The sequence below is a fragment of the Mastomys coucha genome, unplaced genomic scaffold (assembly GCF_008632895.1).
Source record: "Mastomys coucha isolate ucsf_1 unplaced genomic scaffold, UCSF_Mcou_1 pScaffold21, whole genome shotgun sequence".
Classification (NCBI taxonomy): domain Eukaryota; kingdom Metazoa; phylum Chordata; class Mammalia; order Rodentia; family Muridae; genus Mastomys; species Mastomys coucha.
In genome coordinates, this window is record NW_022196904.1 from 41,107,816 (window position 1) to 41,127,413 (window position 19,598).

General features: G+C 42.4%; 1 protein-coding gene across 3 annotated transcripts in view; it reads left to right on the forward strand.

The window, feature by feature from the left end:
- The window catches only part of Nell1 (neural EGFL like 1), an 839,869-nt gene that overhangs the window by 142,839 nt on the left and 677,432 nt on the right, over positions 1–19,598 (forward strand). For all 3 annotated transcript variants that reach the window (XM_031386788.1, XM_031386787.1, XM_031386789.1), the window contains exon 4: positions 4,530–4,700. In XM_031386788.1, coding sequence (XP_031242648.1) covers positions 4,530–4,700 — 171 coding nt within the window. The remainder of the gene's footprint in view (positions 1–4,529; positions 4,701–19,598) is intronic.

The window sequence follows — 19,598 nt, forward strand, 5'->3', positions numbered from 1 at the left end:
CTTGAGTTTTATTTTCAAACAGCATGAAATTCATATAGTCCCATGAAATTAAACTTCTTTTTACGGAGAACTGGTTTTGTCTAATACTGCAGGGTGGGCCTTGGGGATTATGCAGATGGAAGCCTAGCATTTAAGCAAAACTTCTTCTTTAAAATTCATCTATGGAAATACAGAGTGGGAAGAATTTGTCTTCATAGAGTTTTGGGTGAAGGGGCTCAGGGTGCTAGTTGATGAGAAAGTCAGTGTAAACATTAGAACACAATCACAACCACACATGGCCTAGAGCAAGGCAAGGGGAGTGTCACCACTCTACATTTGAAGACCTTATTCCTGTTTCTAGATTGATGATGTACCAAGTGCATTCATTTGACCATGCCTAAAGCATCAGGACCAACCTGATGGTGTGCCTAGAAAGAAGAATAAAGAAGAATCATTTTCTAGAATGGGGAATAGTCTAGGTAGGAGACAGAAGTATACAGAGAATACTTGTCCTGAAAAATAAAATTAAAACAAATTTAGGAGGGTATATCATCACGGTTTGCAAATATCTATAAGGTGAATAGGCTGTTCTGAGAGTGGTGTTGCTTGGAATAGCACTCCAGACTGAGGTCCAAGGCTAGGGAAGTGCAGCTCACAGTATCTCCTTGGTGATATGATGTCACTACAGAGCTCTTGTCCTTTCCAGCCTCTCAGGAAGCTCTTCTGCATGAGGAGTAAGGGCTGACAGGTCTGAACTGTTCATGAGATGCTTCCTCATGCTTGCTTCCACCACTCTTCTTCCACCACAGCATCAAATGGCTGCTAGTCACAACCTACCATGGAACTTCAGACTTCCACCACCTTTGTGGTGATCCCCCTTGTGGTGAGCAGCTGGTCAGAAAGTATACCCAATATACTTCCACTGCACAATACCTTGACCTTTTAGGTGCTCAAAAATGATCTGAAAGTCTTACTGAAATGCAGAGTCTGACTCAGTAGACTGTGATCTGACACTGCTGGGATGTAGACCACACGTCTCAGTCCATCGGCTCATCACTGGCCAAATGACAGAAAAGGGGAAGTGTTTGTCTGGGTTCAGAATTTGAGACGTTTCAATCCACATTAGCTTACTTTTTTGTTGTGTCCCATATTTACGCAGTGCAATCAGATGATGAAGGAGTCTAGCTGCTATGGTGGTTGGGAAAGGGGGAAAGAGAGAGAAGTAGAGAGATATGGACAGATTTAGAGTCATTGGAGAAGAAGAGATATACAAGGGAGAGAGATAGACACATGGAGACAAAGATACAGAGAAAAAGCCTGTGAGAAAAACACAGAAAGAAATGCAGAAATACATACAGACAAAAATAGAGGTAGAGAAGCAGACAGATACACAGAACAAAGATTCAGAGAGAGAGGGACAGAGAGAGACAGAGAGGAGAGAGATAGACAGAGAGACAGACACACAGAGAGACACAGAGAGAGACAGAGACACAGAAAAACTGAGAGGATATATACACACATGTATACATATGCACACACAGACAGAGACAGAGAGACAGAGAAACAAAGAGAGGGAGAGAGAGACAGACACACAGAGAGACTCCAATAATGGCACACATTATAAATTCATCAACAGATTAATACATTGACTTGGCCATAGCCCTCTGTTAGCTCCAAGAACAATTTACCAATCCTTTAATATAGGAGCCCTTTGGGAATACTCTACTATAGAGTATGGTGTGTACTTCCCGTGCCACAGCCTTTATATCAGTGACTGCCCCCTACAGGTTGCTGTCAGGACTGTGTCACATGTTCTTGTCAGTGGAGAGTTACTGCCTGGACATACTGCTGTGTTTCCTTCAGTCTTTATGAAAGTTTGACCCAGGTGCACTTTAGCTGTCCAGTGGTTCTGTCATCCCTGGGACACATCAGCTGTTACCGAACATAACTCTGCATGCACATCTTGAATTGTATTCAAGTTGTTTGAAGTGCATCACCTCTGAGTGAATGTGTGAGAAAAGACTCCGAGATGCAAGTGGTCACTGTGAAGAGCTAGAGCAGGGTTCTTTTCTCATAGCTACATATTTGTGATTACCACAGGCAATCACTTACTCTGGTGCTTTGTAAAGGGATCTTTAAATGATCTATTTATAACACATTAAGCACTTGCTCAATGAGGCTGTAACCCCAGGAACAGTGATTGAATCTGGTTAAATGCACTAACCCCCATCTTAATGATCTTATCAGCCATCTTGATGAACATTTCCAATTGTCATTGACTGAAGTCCTTTCAAGGTCAGGTCCCTTCTCCCAGAAGTCTCTTACTGGTCAAAATAATTGAGAGATTTCCCATGATGTATGGACCTTGGTGAGGTGCTGTTTTAAGCCTTCTGGGGATTAGGCATGCTCTGTGTCTCATATGAGAACTCACCACAAAGTCTTAATAAAAATGAACTTGGCAGGTTCCCAGCATGAAGTGTTTGCTTGTAGCATGACAGCTTCCCTCGCCTCCTCCTTGGCCACTTTCAGGCCACGTTCTAGTTTATGATGGGAAGGAACACATTTCAGCACATTCTTTACTAGTCTCAGAACATCTTGATGGAAGGATCTATACTTCAGATCATGTTTATCTCCTCCCTCTGTGCTCACTAAAGACACATTGAGTTAATGAGCTGATGAATGACCTATAGCCGTGTCTTGAATTAGGTTCTTCAGTTTTATTCTTCTAGATTATGTTTGAAGCTTTGAAGAAATTTAAGTTTTTCTTTTTAAATAAATATTAAGGAATTTCTTCTTTTGAAAATATGTACTATACTAATTATACCTAATTACCATGACCCTAGGCACAGGAACTGGCTTCCGTGGTAGGAATAATCTCTTAGGGATGATTCCTTGTGCTGCTGGAGATGAAGTGGTTGCAAGGTGGTCTTCAGTCTGTGCTTCCTGTGGAGATGATCTTTGTGAGATGAGCAGGAAGAACTCATTTGTTCTCTGACATGGTTTGGGTCATGGCCAAAGAGTCTGATTTTCATGTTAGCTCCATCTAGTCCTCATCAGTGATGAAATTTGTGTTTCAGATTTAATATAGTCAAGCTTAGGTTAGCTCAGCACAGTGGATTATAGGAAAACTGTAGCTCCTTCCAGCTATAAGGATCACAGTTCCCCTCTGTCTAGATGAATGTCTCTAGAGCTGCATGCATTTCTAGAAGTAAGGGCTAGCTGAGTTTATGCCCAGTACTACTTAAGAGCATTTGCTGGTGCCTAGTAAATGCCAATGACCTGCCTTTAAAAGGCACAGGGGTATGTTTATAATCCTTAAATCTCAGTTTTTCTCTATACACTTTTTTCTTTACTGCTTCCTTCTCCTCCCCTTCCCTCCCTTCCCATTCTTTTCCTTCTTTCTCTCCTCTCCTCTCCTCTCCTCTCCTCTCCTCTCCTCTCCTCTCCTCTCCTCTCCTCTCCTCTCATCTCCTCTCTTCTCCTCTCCTTTCCTCTTCAATCTGTTCTTTCCTAAGAGATCTCATGTAGCCCAGGCTAGCCTCAAATTCACTATACATTTTCAAGAATGACCATGAGCCTTTCTGATCCTCTGGTTTCTACCTTCTTAGTGATAGAATTACAAGTGTATGCAGTAACACCTGGCTTGCGCAGTGCTAGGAACTGAACCCAAGGCTTCATACATGGTAGGCAAGCATTCTATCAACTGGGCTATAATTTCAGTTCATAATCTCAGTTCTTGAGTCTTTAAGAGGGGACGGAATGGCAGTACTTTAGGCTACAATGGGAGGCAAGTTACAACATGTATGTAACATGCTAGCACACAGCTGGCAGTGAGGTCAGGCACATGTCAATGACATGATGATAACTTCTGGAAGCTATAGGAGACAAATCCCCAGGAACCTATGGAAGTCCCAGCACAGTCCTAGCACATCAGACCACAGTGGTGGCTGAAAAACACGAGGACAACCGTGGCAAAGAGAACTCTAGTTATGTACATTACACTGTGATAATCGTAAATGTTGATTCAGGTGTGAGTGGCTTTAATCACTCCCTGCCCCATCATCTGGGGATCACCTATCCAGTGAAAGCATCCACCCCACCCTCAGTGGGGAGAACAGAACAGACTTAACTTGTCTCTTTACTCTTGCATTGATTTTAATCCCAGATGCCCAACCCATTTCTCATTAATTCTGGAAAAAGTCTAAGTGGCAGTTCTAAAAATAAATGTCAATAAAGCCCCTCAGTCAATAGAGAGAGGGCGCTGAACTGTACTTTTAAGTGTTTAGAAAGCACAACTCCAAGCTAATTAGCTAGTGGGTTTTCCCTCATTGTGGATCAAATCGATCTCCATGTCAGAAGCTCAAGGTGTTTTTAAACAGGCTCTCAGACCATAGGTGGGTGGGGGCTCTATACCACACACTCGAGTTCAGGTCATGGCTTTGCGTGCTGTGTTTAGGTAATTTTAGTTTCTGAGAAACCTACTAATGAGGATATAGGGCTGATGATCACCATGATGCTCAGGACTAAAGTCTTTGTTCCTTTACGTGCAGCTATTTTGAACTGGAGAGCAGTGGTCCAAGAGAAGAGATACGCTACCATTACATCCATGGTGGAAAGCCCAGGACTGAGGCCCTACCCTACCGCATGGCTGATGGACAGTGGCACAAGGTCGCGCTGTCAGTGAGCGCCTCTCACCTCCTGCTCCATGTGGACTGCAATAGGTATGTTTGGCTTTGATCTTCAGTGACTCTGCCCTTCAAATCTCACTCTGTATGGGGAAAGGAGAAAATGTTAACCCTCCTGCACCAAAACCAGGGACCTTAATTGTCATTTAACCTACTGAATGGGCCATTAGGCATGCTGAAATGACCAACTGTAATGCGATAAGAAAACAGTTCATTAAGATAAAACTGTATCCTGTGATTAGGAACAAATGTAACAAAGGTTGATTACAGATCAGGGACTATTAACTGCCCCTCAGTGAGCTCTCAGCACTGGCTGGAGTTCCATGGAGCTGTGACCACAGTTAACTTTGATAGATTGTTGAGTTCGTTCCACTTGGAAGTGAATAAGCCAGTTATTCATGTTAGGATGAATCTGAGAAGCTTTGCTGCTGAGGTAGATGAATCTATTTCATTCCATTAAATGTTGTTTTGCTTAATTTAAGCAGAGACTTCTTTTTTTTTATTTGTTTATTTTTTCTTTTCTTTTATTGGATATTTTCTTCATTTACATTTCAAATGTTATTCCCTTTCCTGGTTTCCCCTCCAGAACCCCCTATCCCATCCTCCTCCCATTCCCCCAGCTTCTATGATGGTACTCCCCCACCCACCCACCCACTCCCACCTCCCCAACCTGGCATTCCCCTACACTGGGGTATAGAGCCTTCACAGGACCAAGGGCCTTTCCTCCCACTGATGCCCCACAGGGTCATCCTCTACTACTTATGTGGCTGGAGTCATGGGTCATTCCATTGGTACTCTGGTTGGTGGTTTAGTCTCTGGGAGCTCTGGGAGGGTTGGTTGGGTTGATGTTGTTGTTCTTCCCATGGGGTTGCAAACCCCTCAGATCCTTCAGTTCTTTCTCTAACTCCTCCATTGGGGGCACTATGCTCAGTCCAATGATTGGCTGTGAGCATCTGCCTCTGTATTTTCAGGCTCTGGCAGAGCCTCTCAGGAGGCAGCTATATCAGCCTCCTGTCAGCAAGCATGTCTTGGCATCTGCAATAGTGTCTGGGTTTGGTGGCTATATATGGGATGGATTCCCAGGTGGGGCAGTCTCTGCCTTTAGTCTCTGTTCCACACTTTGTCTCTGTATTTCCTCCTGTGAGTATTTTGTTCCCCCACTTCTAAGAAAGACTCAAACATCCATACTTTGGTTTTCCTTCTTCTTGAGCTTCATGTGGTCTGTGAATTGCATCTTGGGTATTCTGAGCTTTTGGGCTAACACCCACTTATCAGTGAGTGCATACCATATGTGTTCTTTTGTGATTGGGTTACCTCACTCAGAATGATATTTTTTAATTCTATCCATTTTGCCTAAGAATTTCATTAAGTTGTTGTTTTTTTAATAGCTGAATAGTACTCCATTCCTTAGTTAGCAGGGAAATGCAAATCAAAACGACCCTGAGATTCTACCTCATGCCAATCAGAATGGCTAAGATTAAAAACTCAGCTGACAGCAGATGCTGGTGAGATTGTGGAGAAAGAGGAACACTCCTCCATTGTTGGTGGGATTGCAAGCTGGTACAACCATTCTGGAAATCAGTCTGGTGATTCCTCAGAAAATTGGACATAGTACTACCTGAGGACCCAGCTATACCACTCCTGGGTATATACCCAAAAGATGTTCTAACATGTAATAAGGACACATGCCCCACTATGTTCATGGCAACCTCATAATAGCCTGAAGGTAGAAAGAACCCAAATGTCCTTCAACAGAGGAATGGATACAGAAAACAGACTTTAAAAAGAGGTATTCTGAGTCTTTCATGGTTGAGGCTTCCATGCTCTGTAGAAGAAGGGGCCTATTAATTTATCAGTAGGTGCTAGTGTTACCTGGGTGGGTGGGCCCTCATAGGAGGTTGTTGGCTGTGCTGCTGAGGAAGAAGTCCTGTCCCACATGTCTGTCTCTACAGGCAGAATCACTGAGAGCTGAGAAGAGGAGGTGACCATTGGTCTTTACTGCATCATTTGTGGAAGGACAGCTGGATAATGGTGGCCAATGCTTTGATTTTCCAACCCGTTGCAAATTTTTTTAGAATTTAGAATTAGTGACCTGAAGCTAATAATAAACTTAAAAAATTTCTAAGCAGTGCCCATGCATTATTAGCCTCAACAATGATGCTGTCAAAATTAAAATGACTGTCCAGCCACTAGGCATGTTCCTTGGGGCCCAGGGTACAGGACAAGCATGGTGGAGATAGGCTCTTTTCTCAAGCCCATAGAGACAGTGCTCCAAGGACACTCTGCAGAAGAGTGTCAGTCTGATGACAAGATGCTGCACTGCAGTTAAATACTGGAGGACAGGAGAGTGTGTCAGGATCCACACAAGGTCTGCCATATTGAATGAGACTTGATCTGTTTAGATATGACCTTATTTAAGATGCTTTCCAGCCATTTGAGTTATTGATGCTTCCAGTGGATCTACTGTTAATGTCTGGCAAGAACCATGAGTTCTCTTACCAGACAGACCTGGGCTTCACAGCCTGAATGAAACTAACTCTTAGCTGCCCTATTCATGTCTACCTTTAAGAGCTCATTATATCCTTCAGTTCCATAGAACTAAAGTATCAGATTAGGAGGCCTTATTTCTCCATGATCTGCTGACCACTCAGGTTCTTCCCACATGGGACTATGGAGGGACTACATGCTTTTTGACTCCATTGGCAGTTTTCAAGATATTTCCAAGAATCTTGCCTTATTATTGCCATGCATTTGTCTACATCTTTATTCTTAACACATTACCATTCTCTGACATTGCTCACTTTGGAGAAGAGAAAGATAACAGAGAAAGTCTGCTAGATTAGTGTCTCATCCTCAAATTCTTTGGTTCCTGTTTGATATTTGCTTCCTCTTTCTGGACCACTTGCTGGTTACACAAGTTTAAGCAGCTTAATTTCTGTACCTCTCAGTTTCATCTCCTTGTAACTGGGATTATTCGTACTTACATATAGTTAGTAATTCTAAGTACGTACTGCACAAATGATGTTTTAGCCAAAGACTAGTAGCAGACAAAATGGTGGACTCCCTTGGTGGGTCACCAGGAAATGATGCAACCTTTGTTCCTCAGTGATGTCTGCAGAGGGATGAAATTGTGTCGCCACTCATTTGTCAGTTAATACTGTCTTGAAGTATGAACCATGGGCTCATGAACGGAAATGGAAGATGTTTTGAGAAAATCTATTAGACCTTCAGTACTCAGTCTACATCTGCCTTTGTTGGTGTTACTTATATCACACACCTATGGCATCTTTGTTCTTGCCTTCAAACCATTCCCATGGCCTGTCCATCAGAAGAGTAGGGAAAGGACATGAATGCTGTCCTGTAGCTTTGGATATGGCCTCACTTTGGCAAATCAGTGGAGGGGGTCCTGTAGGTTCATTTTTCCCTTGATATTTTTCACTCTTTTGATTGTAGTTAACATGTAAGATCTTAGAGGATGTTACAGTTTGCTATTGCTGTGATAAATGCCATGACTAAAAGGAGCTTAAGGAGAAAAGAGTTTATTTGCTTTACAGTTTCATATAACAGTCCACCATCAAGGGAAGCCAGGGCAGGAGCTCAAGTCATGAACCCTGAGGCAGAACCTAAGTGGAGACCGGGGAGGTACTGCTTCTTACTGACTTGCTCTTGGGCCTCTACTCAGCTACCTTTCTTATGCAGTATAGCCCTCTCCACCTTAGGGATGGCAGTGGGATGAGCCCTTCCACATCAATTATTAATCAAGAAAATGTTCCCACAGACTTGCCAGTCTAATAGATGCATTTTCTCACATGAGATTTCCTTTTTTTTTTTTTCTTTTTTTCCAGATGACATTAGCTTGTGCTATATTGACAGAAGACTAGCTAGCACAGGAAAGAAACATATGAAGCCATTGCCAATTAGTAAGTCAGGGCCCCAAACAAAAGTAAAATTTTTAGATAAGTTGGTGGGTAACAGGCCTAGAAAACAAAGATATACTGTGATTCTTGTAGAGGAAAAAAAAATCTACATTTTTCCATGGGTTCTAGAACTATGCATAATGTTATCTGAGGAACTTACTAAAACCAGTGGCGTAGGCAGACCTGTATCTGACCTACTGAGGGTGAAACTGAAGATGCTTTTGTTTGTGGCTGATGCCTAATGTTTGAACACCTTTAGGAGAATCACATGATAATTCAATGCAGTATACAATGCACTCTGATGAAATCTGGGTAATTAGCTTTTCTCGCCTCATACATTTATCATTTCTACGTGTTTGAGAACCTTTGGATTTTTTTCGTTCTTCTGAGGTATAAACTGTTGCAGACAAAAGTTAACCCACTGAGGGTTTTAGAGCCAATCCCTCCTATCTTTGTGTTACCTAGTCCTTGATCCTTGGCCTCTAGGGATCACGATTCTATCCTCTTATTCTGCTTTAAGCTTCCGCAAATAAGTGAGAATGTGAGCTATTTGTTCTACTATGGCTGGATTATTATACTTGACATCATAGTTTCTATTTCCAGTCACATTGTCACAATTGACAGGCTTTTGTTCTTATTGATGATAGATATCTTACCACATATATATTTCAGGAAGCTCTTTCTATTGGTTTTGTGTGGGACACTTAGCCTTGGTGCATGAGCTCATGTTCCAGAACCACCGGCTAAACTGGGGAAGGTGATGAAGGTGATGGAAGCCTATGAGAAACCAGGGCTTAGAAAATCAAGCACTGGATGTACGGCCCTGGGGAGGAGGAGGAGGAAGAAAAGAAGAAGGAAGAGGAGAGCACGGGGACAGAGTGGTATATATAGTGTGCAAAACAGGACTATTCTTGTCAACAGGTACAAGCTGGCCCTAGAGTGACCTCAGCTCTGACAATTGTACCAATGTGTTGGTCTGCACCTAGTTGTCTAGTCGTTTCTGCAGAGAGTGAATATCACAGAGACTTAATTCTACCCTTCTAGCTAGGCCTTCCATTCTACCTTGAGAGCATCTCTAGTTTTCGATCTTTCTTACCCTGCCTCATTTTTTCTCCTAATCTATCACTCACTGGACTGTGTGGTTAGATAGAGATAAGGGTAATGGAGATAAAGCTGACTGAGTGTTGACTTTGCTTGGCTACTCACTGTAAGTTTTTATTTTTAAGACGAGGGGACTTAAGATTGTGTGACTTGTCAGTGATGCTGCTGTTGATGAGTAAAGCTACCTAGGTCTGACTGTGAGTATCTGATGAGGTCTGACTGTGAGTGTCTGCTGTGACTGCCGAGGTCTGACTGTGAGTGTCTGCTGTGACTGCCGAGGTCTGACTGTGAGTATCTGATGAAGTCTGACTGTGAGTGTCTGCTGTGACTGCCGAGGTCTGACTGTGAGTGTCTGCTGTGACTGCTGAGGTCTGACTGTGAGTGTCTGCTGAGGTCTGACTGTGAGCATATGCTGTGACTGCTGAGGTCTGACTGTGAGTGTCTGCTGTGACTGCCGAGGTCTGACTGTGAGTGTCTGCTGTGACTGCAGAGGTCTGACTGTGAGTGTCTGCTGAGGTCTGACTGTGAGTGTCTGCTGTGACTGCCGAGGTCTGACTGTGAGTGTCTAATGAGGTATGACTGTGAGGGTCTGCTGTGACTGCTGAGGTCTGACTGTGAGGGTCTGCTGTGACTGCTGAGGTCTGACTGTGAGTGTCTGCTGAGGTCTGACTGTGAGCATATGCTGTGACTGCTGAGGTCTGACTGTGAGTGTTTGCTGTGACTGCCGAGGTTTGACTGTGAGTGTTTGCTGAGGTCTGACTGTGAGTGTCTTATGAGGTCTGACTGTGAGCATATGCTGTGACTGCTGAGGTCTGACTGTGAGTGTCTGCTTAGATCTGACTGAGTCTGCTGTGACCGCTCAGCCCTGCAGTGCTGATAGTTACCACTGAGTTATAGTATAAGGAAAGTCAAGAGCCTTGGTCGGGGCAGAAGTTTGCTCCTTTCTAGTATTTTCCTTTTAGATGTTCATATTGATGACATTGGAGGATCAGATAAGATGTAGAAGCTAATGAATAGACTCTGTTTCACTTGTGTTGGGGAACAGAACTGTGTTATTGAACTACTACTGTCTAAGTAATGTGCTAGGCTAAGTAGTAATTAAGATAACATTTAATGACTGCTTTATCAGGATCATAGATTGAAAAATAAAAAAAAAATAAAAGCTCAGAGAAGGTAGATGACTTAGATTTAGTCACATAAGCATAGATGCAAAACCTTGAGCTAGAATCAGCCTCCCAAACTTTAGTCATACCACCTCTCTAAGTTCCCTTCATAGTGCGCTAACTTTACCTATTGATTAAGACAAAGTCACAATAACAGGGAGTCTTCCAGGGTAGATATGCTGTAGAAGGTGAAAGAACCATCTGAGACCAGCAAGCCTATAGAATGGGGGGTGGGGAATCTGGTGCTTTGAATGTGAAATGTCCATTATAGGCTCATGTATGTGATCACTTGGTCCACAGCTGATGGCACCGTTTGGGGAGCTTATGGACTGTTTGGGAGGCAGAGCCTTGCTGGAGAAAGCATATCAGTGGTGGGGCTGAGACTTTGTAGCCTGGCTCTACCTTTAATGTGCAACTGAGATGCAATCTCTTAGCTTCCCACCTTTGCTTCTATGCCTTCTTTGCTATTATGGATACCTAGATGTCTGAGACCATAAGCCCAAATATATGCTTCCTCAAGCTTTGTTTGGTCTTTTCATCACAGCAACAGAAAATAACCAATGCAGCATCCATGTAACAAACTACAAAAATTAAACACCAAACATCAGTAACTAGGCCAATGGAATGAACAGGCAGTTCTCAAAAGAAATACAAATGGCCAATATTTTTTTTAAAGGTGTCTAACATCTTTATCCATTAGAAACATGCAAATTGAAACTGCATAGAGAATTCTATCTCATGCCTGTCAGAATGGTAAGCATTGAGAAAACAAATGACAAGGGATGTTGGTGGGGACATGGGGAAAGGACTCCTTAACCACTGTCAGTAGGAGTGTTAATAGTATAGGCACTATGAAAATCATTGTGGGGCATTTTTCGTAAAGCTCAAAATAGAGCTGCCATATGACCCAGCTGTATCAGTCCTAGACATTCCCAAAGGATGTAACATCCTATCACAGGGATACTTACATTTCCCTGTTATTGATGCTTTATTCACAATAGCAAAGAAACAGAATCAGCCTAGATGTCCATCAGCTTGATAGATGCACAATTACAGTGTGGCACATGTACACAATGAGATTGCATTCATCTTTGGAGAAAAACAAAATTATGAAACTCTGAGGAAAAGTGAGTGGGGCTGGAGAATATATTACATGAAATAATCCAGGCTCCTAAAACCCAAACCAGGAGCTTCTAGAGGTGAGGGCACTAGAAGGGTAGTTGTGAGAAAGAAGAGATGTTAAGGAACACAGGTGTGTGAATGTGGAAAGGGGAAGATGAAAGCTGGGTCAGGGCAGGACAATGGGGAAGGATCAGTTAACAGTAAGCCTATGTGAAATGACATAAAGAACCCTGTTGCTTTGTCTGCTAACTAAATACTAAAATGATTCTTTTTCTCCAAAAGATGGAACAAATTCCCAGGCATTTGCATTATTTTGAACATATTTAGCCTGGAAGGATTTTCTGCTTTTTTTAAAGGTTAGAATTGAGAAATGGAGCTAATTGCACAAATTGTCACAAGGAAAGCAGCTGCTATTTTAGTCAGTAGACAACACTCTGACGACTACTGAAACTCACACTTTTTCACTTGCTTTGGCTGTTCAGCTGGGCCTGCTTAGCAGCTCCAGGTAGTGTATCTGCAGCCCTGGAGTGAGAAGCCAGAGGATGAGTTCATTGGCTACCTAGCCCAGTTACCTCCACTGACTCAGATTTTTATTTTTTTTCTGGCAGCCTTTTATGTTCATAGTTTCCCCAAAACTTCAAAGCAGTTGGTAAATGGAGGAGGTTACTTATGAAGCCACACCCCTTCCTAGGTGCCCTTGGTGGTTAATGGGTGCTTGGATAAGGAAGACATTTTCTTTAGTAGTGTAGGTACAAGTAAGTTTCTCATGATCCTGTGAATAACCTCTTACCTATGCTCATGTCAGCAACCCTAATAAAACTCATCGAGTCACAAAAACAAACAATAGGAGGTAAAATGGAAGGGTAGGACTGCGTTTTGAATGGAAGAAGTATCAGCAAGAGTGGCAGTAGACTGAGACTGGGCAGTGGCAGGTTCTAGATACATTATGTACATGTATGAGTGTCACAGTGAAATCCATCATTATGTCTTCTTACTATGTGTTGATAAAAAATAGTTGCTAGCCCAGTTGGTGATGAGGCATCCATGTGGTAGCTCAGGCCTATGACTCAAAGGGCATCAACATGAGGATTCAGATATGTGGCTGTTGATCTTCCCCATTAACTACTTTCTTTCTTCTATTTGGTGACTTTTAATTTTCTGTTTGCTTATCAAGTTAATTTATTGGGTGTACTGTCTCTGTCAGTGTGTAGGTTTCAAAAGAACGAGAGCCCTAGCCACCAGGAAGTTCACGGCTCTGTAGTTACCCAAAGTTAAGTTAAGTCCATCCTTAAATCACCCCTGCCTTTATGACTGATCCATGTCCTGGAGAGCAGAGGCCCTCTTGCGTTAGACCCAAATTTCTGTGAGCTGGCTGATGTGATGGCATACAACAGGAGCTGATCTTTGGAGAGAATTGAAAACATTCATGTTCTAGGTTCCTTTCTATTGCTGTGTTAAACACCATGGCGAAAATCAACTTGGGGAGGAAGGGACTTAACTTCATTTTGCAGCTTGTAGTCCATCACAAAGGGAAGTCAGGGCAGGGATTCTAGGTGGGAACCTGGGAGTAGGAGCAGAAACAGAGGCCATGGAGGAATGTTGCTTACAGGCTTGCCCTTCATGACTTGTTCAGCCTGTTTTCATATAGAACCCAGGACTACATGTTCAGAGGTGGAGATACATACCCACAGTGAGTTGGGCCCTTATAACAGTCACTAATCAAGAGACTTGCCTACAGACCAATCTGGTGGAGGCATTTTTTCTTATTTGAAGTTTCCTCCTCCCTGATGACATAAGCTTGTGTCAAGTTGACAAAACCTAACCTGCTCAAGTCAGTTCTATTGTTATCAGCCTTTGACTCTCAGTGGCACTGAGCTTGTTGGCAGTGAGGGGATGGGCTCCACAGAGCTTTCCGTTGAACTGTGGATTTTCTGGGAAACTGACCAGTGCATTTTACAGTGTGCAAGGGTCCCTACTTCTAGCCTACACCTCTCTTACTTATGTGTTTAAAAAGATCATTTCTAAAGGACAATTGGTCATAGTCCAACACAGCTCTTTATTCTTTATTTTAAAAAGTTGTTGATATTTTATGTATGTATGTATGTGTGTATGTGTGTATGTGTGTATGTATGTTTATTTGTACTTGAGGTTACACATGTGCCACAGTGTGTATGTAAACATCAGAGAACAATTTGTTGAAGTCTGTTTTCTCTTTCCACTAGGAGGATCCTGAGGACTGAGCTCAGGTCATTAAGCTTGACCAGCCATGAAGATCTGGATTTTTAAACTTTCAAAAAAGCATGTTTGGCCCATGCAGGTACATGTACACACATACACACACACACACACACACACACACACACACACACACACAGACACAGACACACAAACACACATCTGTAGCCTGTTATCACAGAAAGTTAGCTCAGTGATTCTATACTATTTATTTATTTTTACTTATTTACTTATGCTTGTATGCACATATGTCTGTGTGTGCATTTGGTGCCTGCAGAGACCAGAAGAGGGCATCAGATCCTGTGGGACTGGAGTAACAGATGATTGTGATTCTCTATATGGGTGTTGGGAATTAAAACCTGAACCTCTAGAGTATATCCAATGTTCTTAACTGCTGAGAGACCCTTCAAGCCACTCAGTGCTTATACTCTAGATGAAAAGCATAGTAGATTCTCATTGTAACACTTTACTTACATGGAACACATCTACCCTTTGCATCCATTACAGCTGATTTTGTAATACACATAGAATTGGAAGCTAAGCTCACTACAAATCATAGAAAAAACTAGTAACTCAAGGTTCTTATAGAATATATTCAGTACTTTTAAGATAAGAGCATCTGTTTATACATGTAGATTTTTTTTTCATAATAAAATGTGTTGATATGGCATCTTCCACAGAACTGCTGAAGTATCTTTAAATACTGTCTTGTTAAACCTCATATTCCTTTAGATAGTTAAGCCATTTGTGTGATGAGCTTCATGAGTTTTATACAAACACTGCTGCAGTATGATGAGGCCATGAATAGGTGACTAGAAAAGGTCATCAGTTCCCAGAAAGCAGCCAAGACTCCCAAGCTAACTAGCTCTGGCTTCCCTGCTTGTTATATTCTTCACACAGGAAGCAGAATTGCATGCCACATCTCATTAGCAAAACTCATTAAAATAAAACCAGGTATCTGGCATATGTCTCATTTCTACTAAGACAGCACATACCCTGTCTATGAAGAATTCCAAGCAAGTTGGGAAGATAGGAAGTGCCCATGCCCAAATATAAAATCAACCCTGTATAGTAGTTCAAGAGATGCCACAAGGCAACCTGATGGACTGTTGCATTTCTGGTACAGATAATCAGATTCAGGCAGAAGAACTCCTGAAGGGATTGCAGTAGCCTCTGTTTCTTGCTGTCCCAGGTGAAATACGCATTGGTTTCTATAGTTTCATGGGCTGCTGTGTGAGCTGTTGGCCATGTGTGAGTGGGACATGAAGCAGTGTTTATGCTTCAGAGGTCGCAAAGCCAAGCATAGTCTGGTAAGGGTAGAATGTGTGTAACCGAGAGAAAGCCTATAGGGAGAGGTAGAGATGGGAGTGTGGAAGAGGAAGGAAAGTGAACGAAGAGTAGTCTTTCATGTTTCGTATTCCAGACATGAGATCTGCAATTTAACACAGGCTGAAATGAATTTTTAAACTCTCATTTTGGTTTTGCCATTTGTAAAATGTGATTTCATGCAGTTGTGTAGTCGGGTGAGAGACAATTAAGGCTTAGTTTTTTTTTTTTTCATTCTTTCATTGGCTAGGAACTGTGCTTGTGTTTGTAAAGTAGGAGCCACTGTGACTCTTTTACCACAGAGTTGTGGAAATGTAGCTGGCGGGTGCATGTTAAAGCAGAATACTTCAAACTGCAGTCATTACATCTTGTGGTATGGAAATGACTTTAGAGTATGATGCTGGAACAAGCTCAGTTCAGTCAAATTTGTAGTTCTGTGGCAACACTGGCTTATGTTCCAGATTCATGGTACAGCATAAGGCTTGAGGCCAGTCAGGTCCCCAGAGTCCCTATAGATTGACAGCTCTCAGGCGTGGCTCTCCAGGAGTTCACCTTGCTTTTCCAGTCTTAATACAGCATAGTGGTACCTGTTTTTATGGTAGCAAAACCACTTTTAAAATGTGTGACTGAGACAAAGCAGGGTATGAGATCCTCAGGATGAGGGGGTCATTGCTTATCCTTGAAGGATTCTGAGCATGTGGTATGGTTTCCTTTTTTTTCCCCCTCTGTTATTAATGGGAGAAGAATTTACCCAACAGAAGCCAAAATTATGGTTTTTATGAGAGATGTAAAATCATCTGTTATAGTTTTCTGGGTCTTCAAAAGACTTCATGGATGAGCAAAACAATGTTCTACCCTCAAAATCTGGCATGGTAGCCAGAAAATATGCTGGACTGAATTGATGTGAAACAGTTGACTAAATCATTTGACTCCAGCAAGTTATTGTCTCTGGGCTTCAGCTTTATTTTTCTTTTAAGATTATCTGTCTGTCTGTCTGTCTGTCTGTCTGTCTGTCTATCTATCTATCTATCTATCTATCTATCTATCTATCTATCTATCTATCTATCTATCTATCTATGTGAATGCCACATGTGTGTGAGTACCCACAAAGGCCAGAAGAGAGTACCAGATGCCTTGAAGCTGGAGTAAGACATGGTTGTGATTTTCCTGACTTGTGAGTGCTCAGTTCTGGGAATTGAACTTGTGTCCTCTGGAAGGGCGGGAAGTGCTCTTACTCACTGAGCCAAATCTTCATTTCATGGGATTCACCTTTCTAAGTATATAGTGAGGAGCTAAAAGGATATAACTTTTAACTCCACTTCCAGCTTTGGCCTTCTGGACAGCTCTGATTCTATTTTACCCAAATGGGTATTTTAGGTTTTACATTTCATATCCCTTTCAGAAGCCTGGAGAGTTCCACACCCCAGCATTCTCTTGTCTAGGATGCATCTTAGTGGAGCAGCAGGGGCCCTGTAGTCCTGTGATGTTTGCTTGTAGGTGCAAAGACCAGAATTCACTTCCATTACAAGCTTGCTCTTTCTAACTAGTTGTCTCTCACTTTGTTGAAGTAGCTGCTCACCATACATTTTAGATTTGAGGGATGCTGAGACACTGGACAGCCTTGTACATGGAGGTAAATACTGGTCTGGGCATGGAGGTCTTGGTAGTGTGCTGACAGCTTACAATAATAGCAGTGTACTATAGTACACAGATGTTGAGATAGTTGTGTTATTGAAATAACATAACATACTCTGAATACTGAAAGGGAAAGATTCTGTTTAGTTACCAAGAGTTGAATAATAATGAGAGCAAAGGGAGAGATCTAGATGGCCAATCAGATGCATTCGAAGTTCTAGCAGAATGGCAGGTGGTCTTTTAATTATTAGAGAATGCTACATAATGCGGGCTCCAATTCCTTGTTCCAACTGGGCTCCCCATTCTCCCGTCTCTGGATCCTGTGGTTTATTCATTTAAACCTCATTAGGGGGATCTAGTCTCAACTTTTCCCTATATTCAGCTACAGCAGTGGCAGACTTATTTCTGATTTTGTCTGTTTAGGAGCCTTCCTCGTTTCCTCTTGTACCCCAGTGGGTTTAGATATGTCTTTAGTTAACTGTGGCCTCAGTGGCCCTGAGAGGTAGGACGTGGAAGGATGAACTGACGAGTGCTTTTGCCATTCCCTCCACCAGCCTGTGTTCCTGGGCTTCCAGAGGTGCAACATAAAGCAGACAAGGAGCACAATAGTCTTCCCTTTAACTAATGGTTTGTTGGCTGGAGCTCCCAGCAGGTCAACAGGAAGCTATTTTATTATGTACATGAGGCCTAAGATGTATTAGAACTGAGATAAAAATAAGCTCCTTTTGTATCTCAGTGACTTCATATATGGCCTCTTGACATATCTTGTAATGTCACAGAGGTTGTTCTTCCGAAGGGGCATGGGAGGGCAACAGGCCATAAGAAACACAAATGTTTTCTTACAGAGAATGTCGATGCTTGCATCTTCATCATTATAATTTTACTTGTGCTTTTAATGTGTGTGCGCGCATGTGTGTGTGTGTGTGTGTGTGTGTGTGTGTGTGTGTGTGTGTGCATTCTTTTAAAGGAAAAAGCAGAGATGAGAAAATTAAAAGTCGAATGAGAATGACAATATACCTGATGGGATTCTACTTGGAGAAATACACATTTACGTATTAGTTTTTTTTCTATTTCTTTTGTGCTCAAACTTGTTAGATAGAGGAGCACCAAGGAATAAAACTGCATGCTCCATGAGGACTTTTTAATTGAAAAAAAAAATCCAATTGCTGCATTTGTTTTCCAGTTATGCAGAGGTGTGGATGTTGTCATTAAAAAGAACTGATTTTCTACACCAAGAAATTAATTTATCTCCCTGAAAGCTTTAATTAAACTAATGTTATAAATATGAGCAGCCAGAGCTGCTGGATGCCAGAGAACAGATTCATGGTTGTTGGTATTTAACTGCTTTTCTTCAAGGGGTGTGCTGGGGGTAGATGTGAGGACGAGGGAATTAGGAAGGGAAGGTCGTCTGTGCCTTACTTCCCTGCACTGACCCTGAATACTGCTGACGTGCATGCATGCCCATTGCAGTCATTTAAACTTCCCATCAGGGGTTCAGATGTACTTACCCAGGTCGTATAGCAATGCCCTCACCTCCGTGTTTGCCTTGGCAATTAGAGTGGAAATAATTTCTCTACTCCTTAAAGGGCCTAGGTGTTGCTGTCTCTTGAGTTTTCCCCAGGAATGTCAAGATGCATCCCTGCTCATTAGAGCCGATTAGTTTGAGTGTATCACTTACCTGACAGTAAATCGCACACATGTGCACTCACAGGCTTCAAGTGGGGACCCATCAGTAGGCTTTTTGGGGACACTTAGAATGCCTGCATTACCCTCAATGGGATTTTATTTGATTGGAAGTAAACAGCTCTGGGCACTTAGCTAAGATACTTGGCGCACTCTTGCTCATATCCATTTTCCAGGTCAGATGCTGTATTTGGCTGAGGGAGAAGCAAGGAAAGACTAGGAAACACATAATTCAAGCTCCTCAAATCCTTTGATATTTTAGCCTTGGAGGCCTAATGCCACTTGGACTTTTCTCATGGTCGCTCTGAGCTGAGTTGAATGTTTCATACTGCTTAGGAGGTTGGGACTGCATCTCCACTTGGGACTCATTGTAGCCCCATGAGACAGATGCTCATGCTTCTTATAGATGGGGGCTTTTGAGACCTGGGAAAAGAAGATGTTTGTTCAAGGCTTCACAGAAAATCAGCAGCAGACCAGAATCAGAGCTCATTTTCAGGAAGTCTGTTCTTTGCTTGTATCACATGCTGCACCCAGAGCCACTCAAGAGAGCTCAATGGCTTTCCCTGGAGTACACCTCAAGACGAAGGTCTCTTCCTCTTCTACTTCTCCTAATGTTCCTCTTCTTCTTTCCTATCTTCCGCCCAGTGCCCTGTATTACTCTTGCATCTCTCCACGTGGCAAGATAGCACTTCCCATTTCTTATGGGAGGCGAGTTGCCTTGTATTGATAGAATCCTTACCAATGGAAGAAAG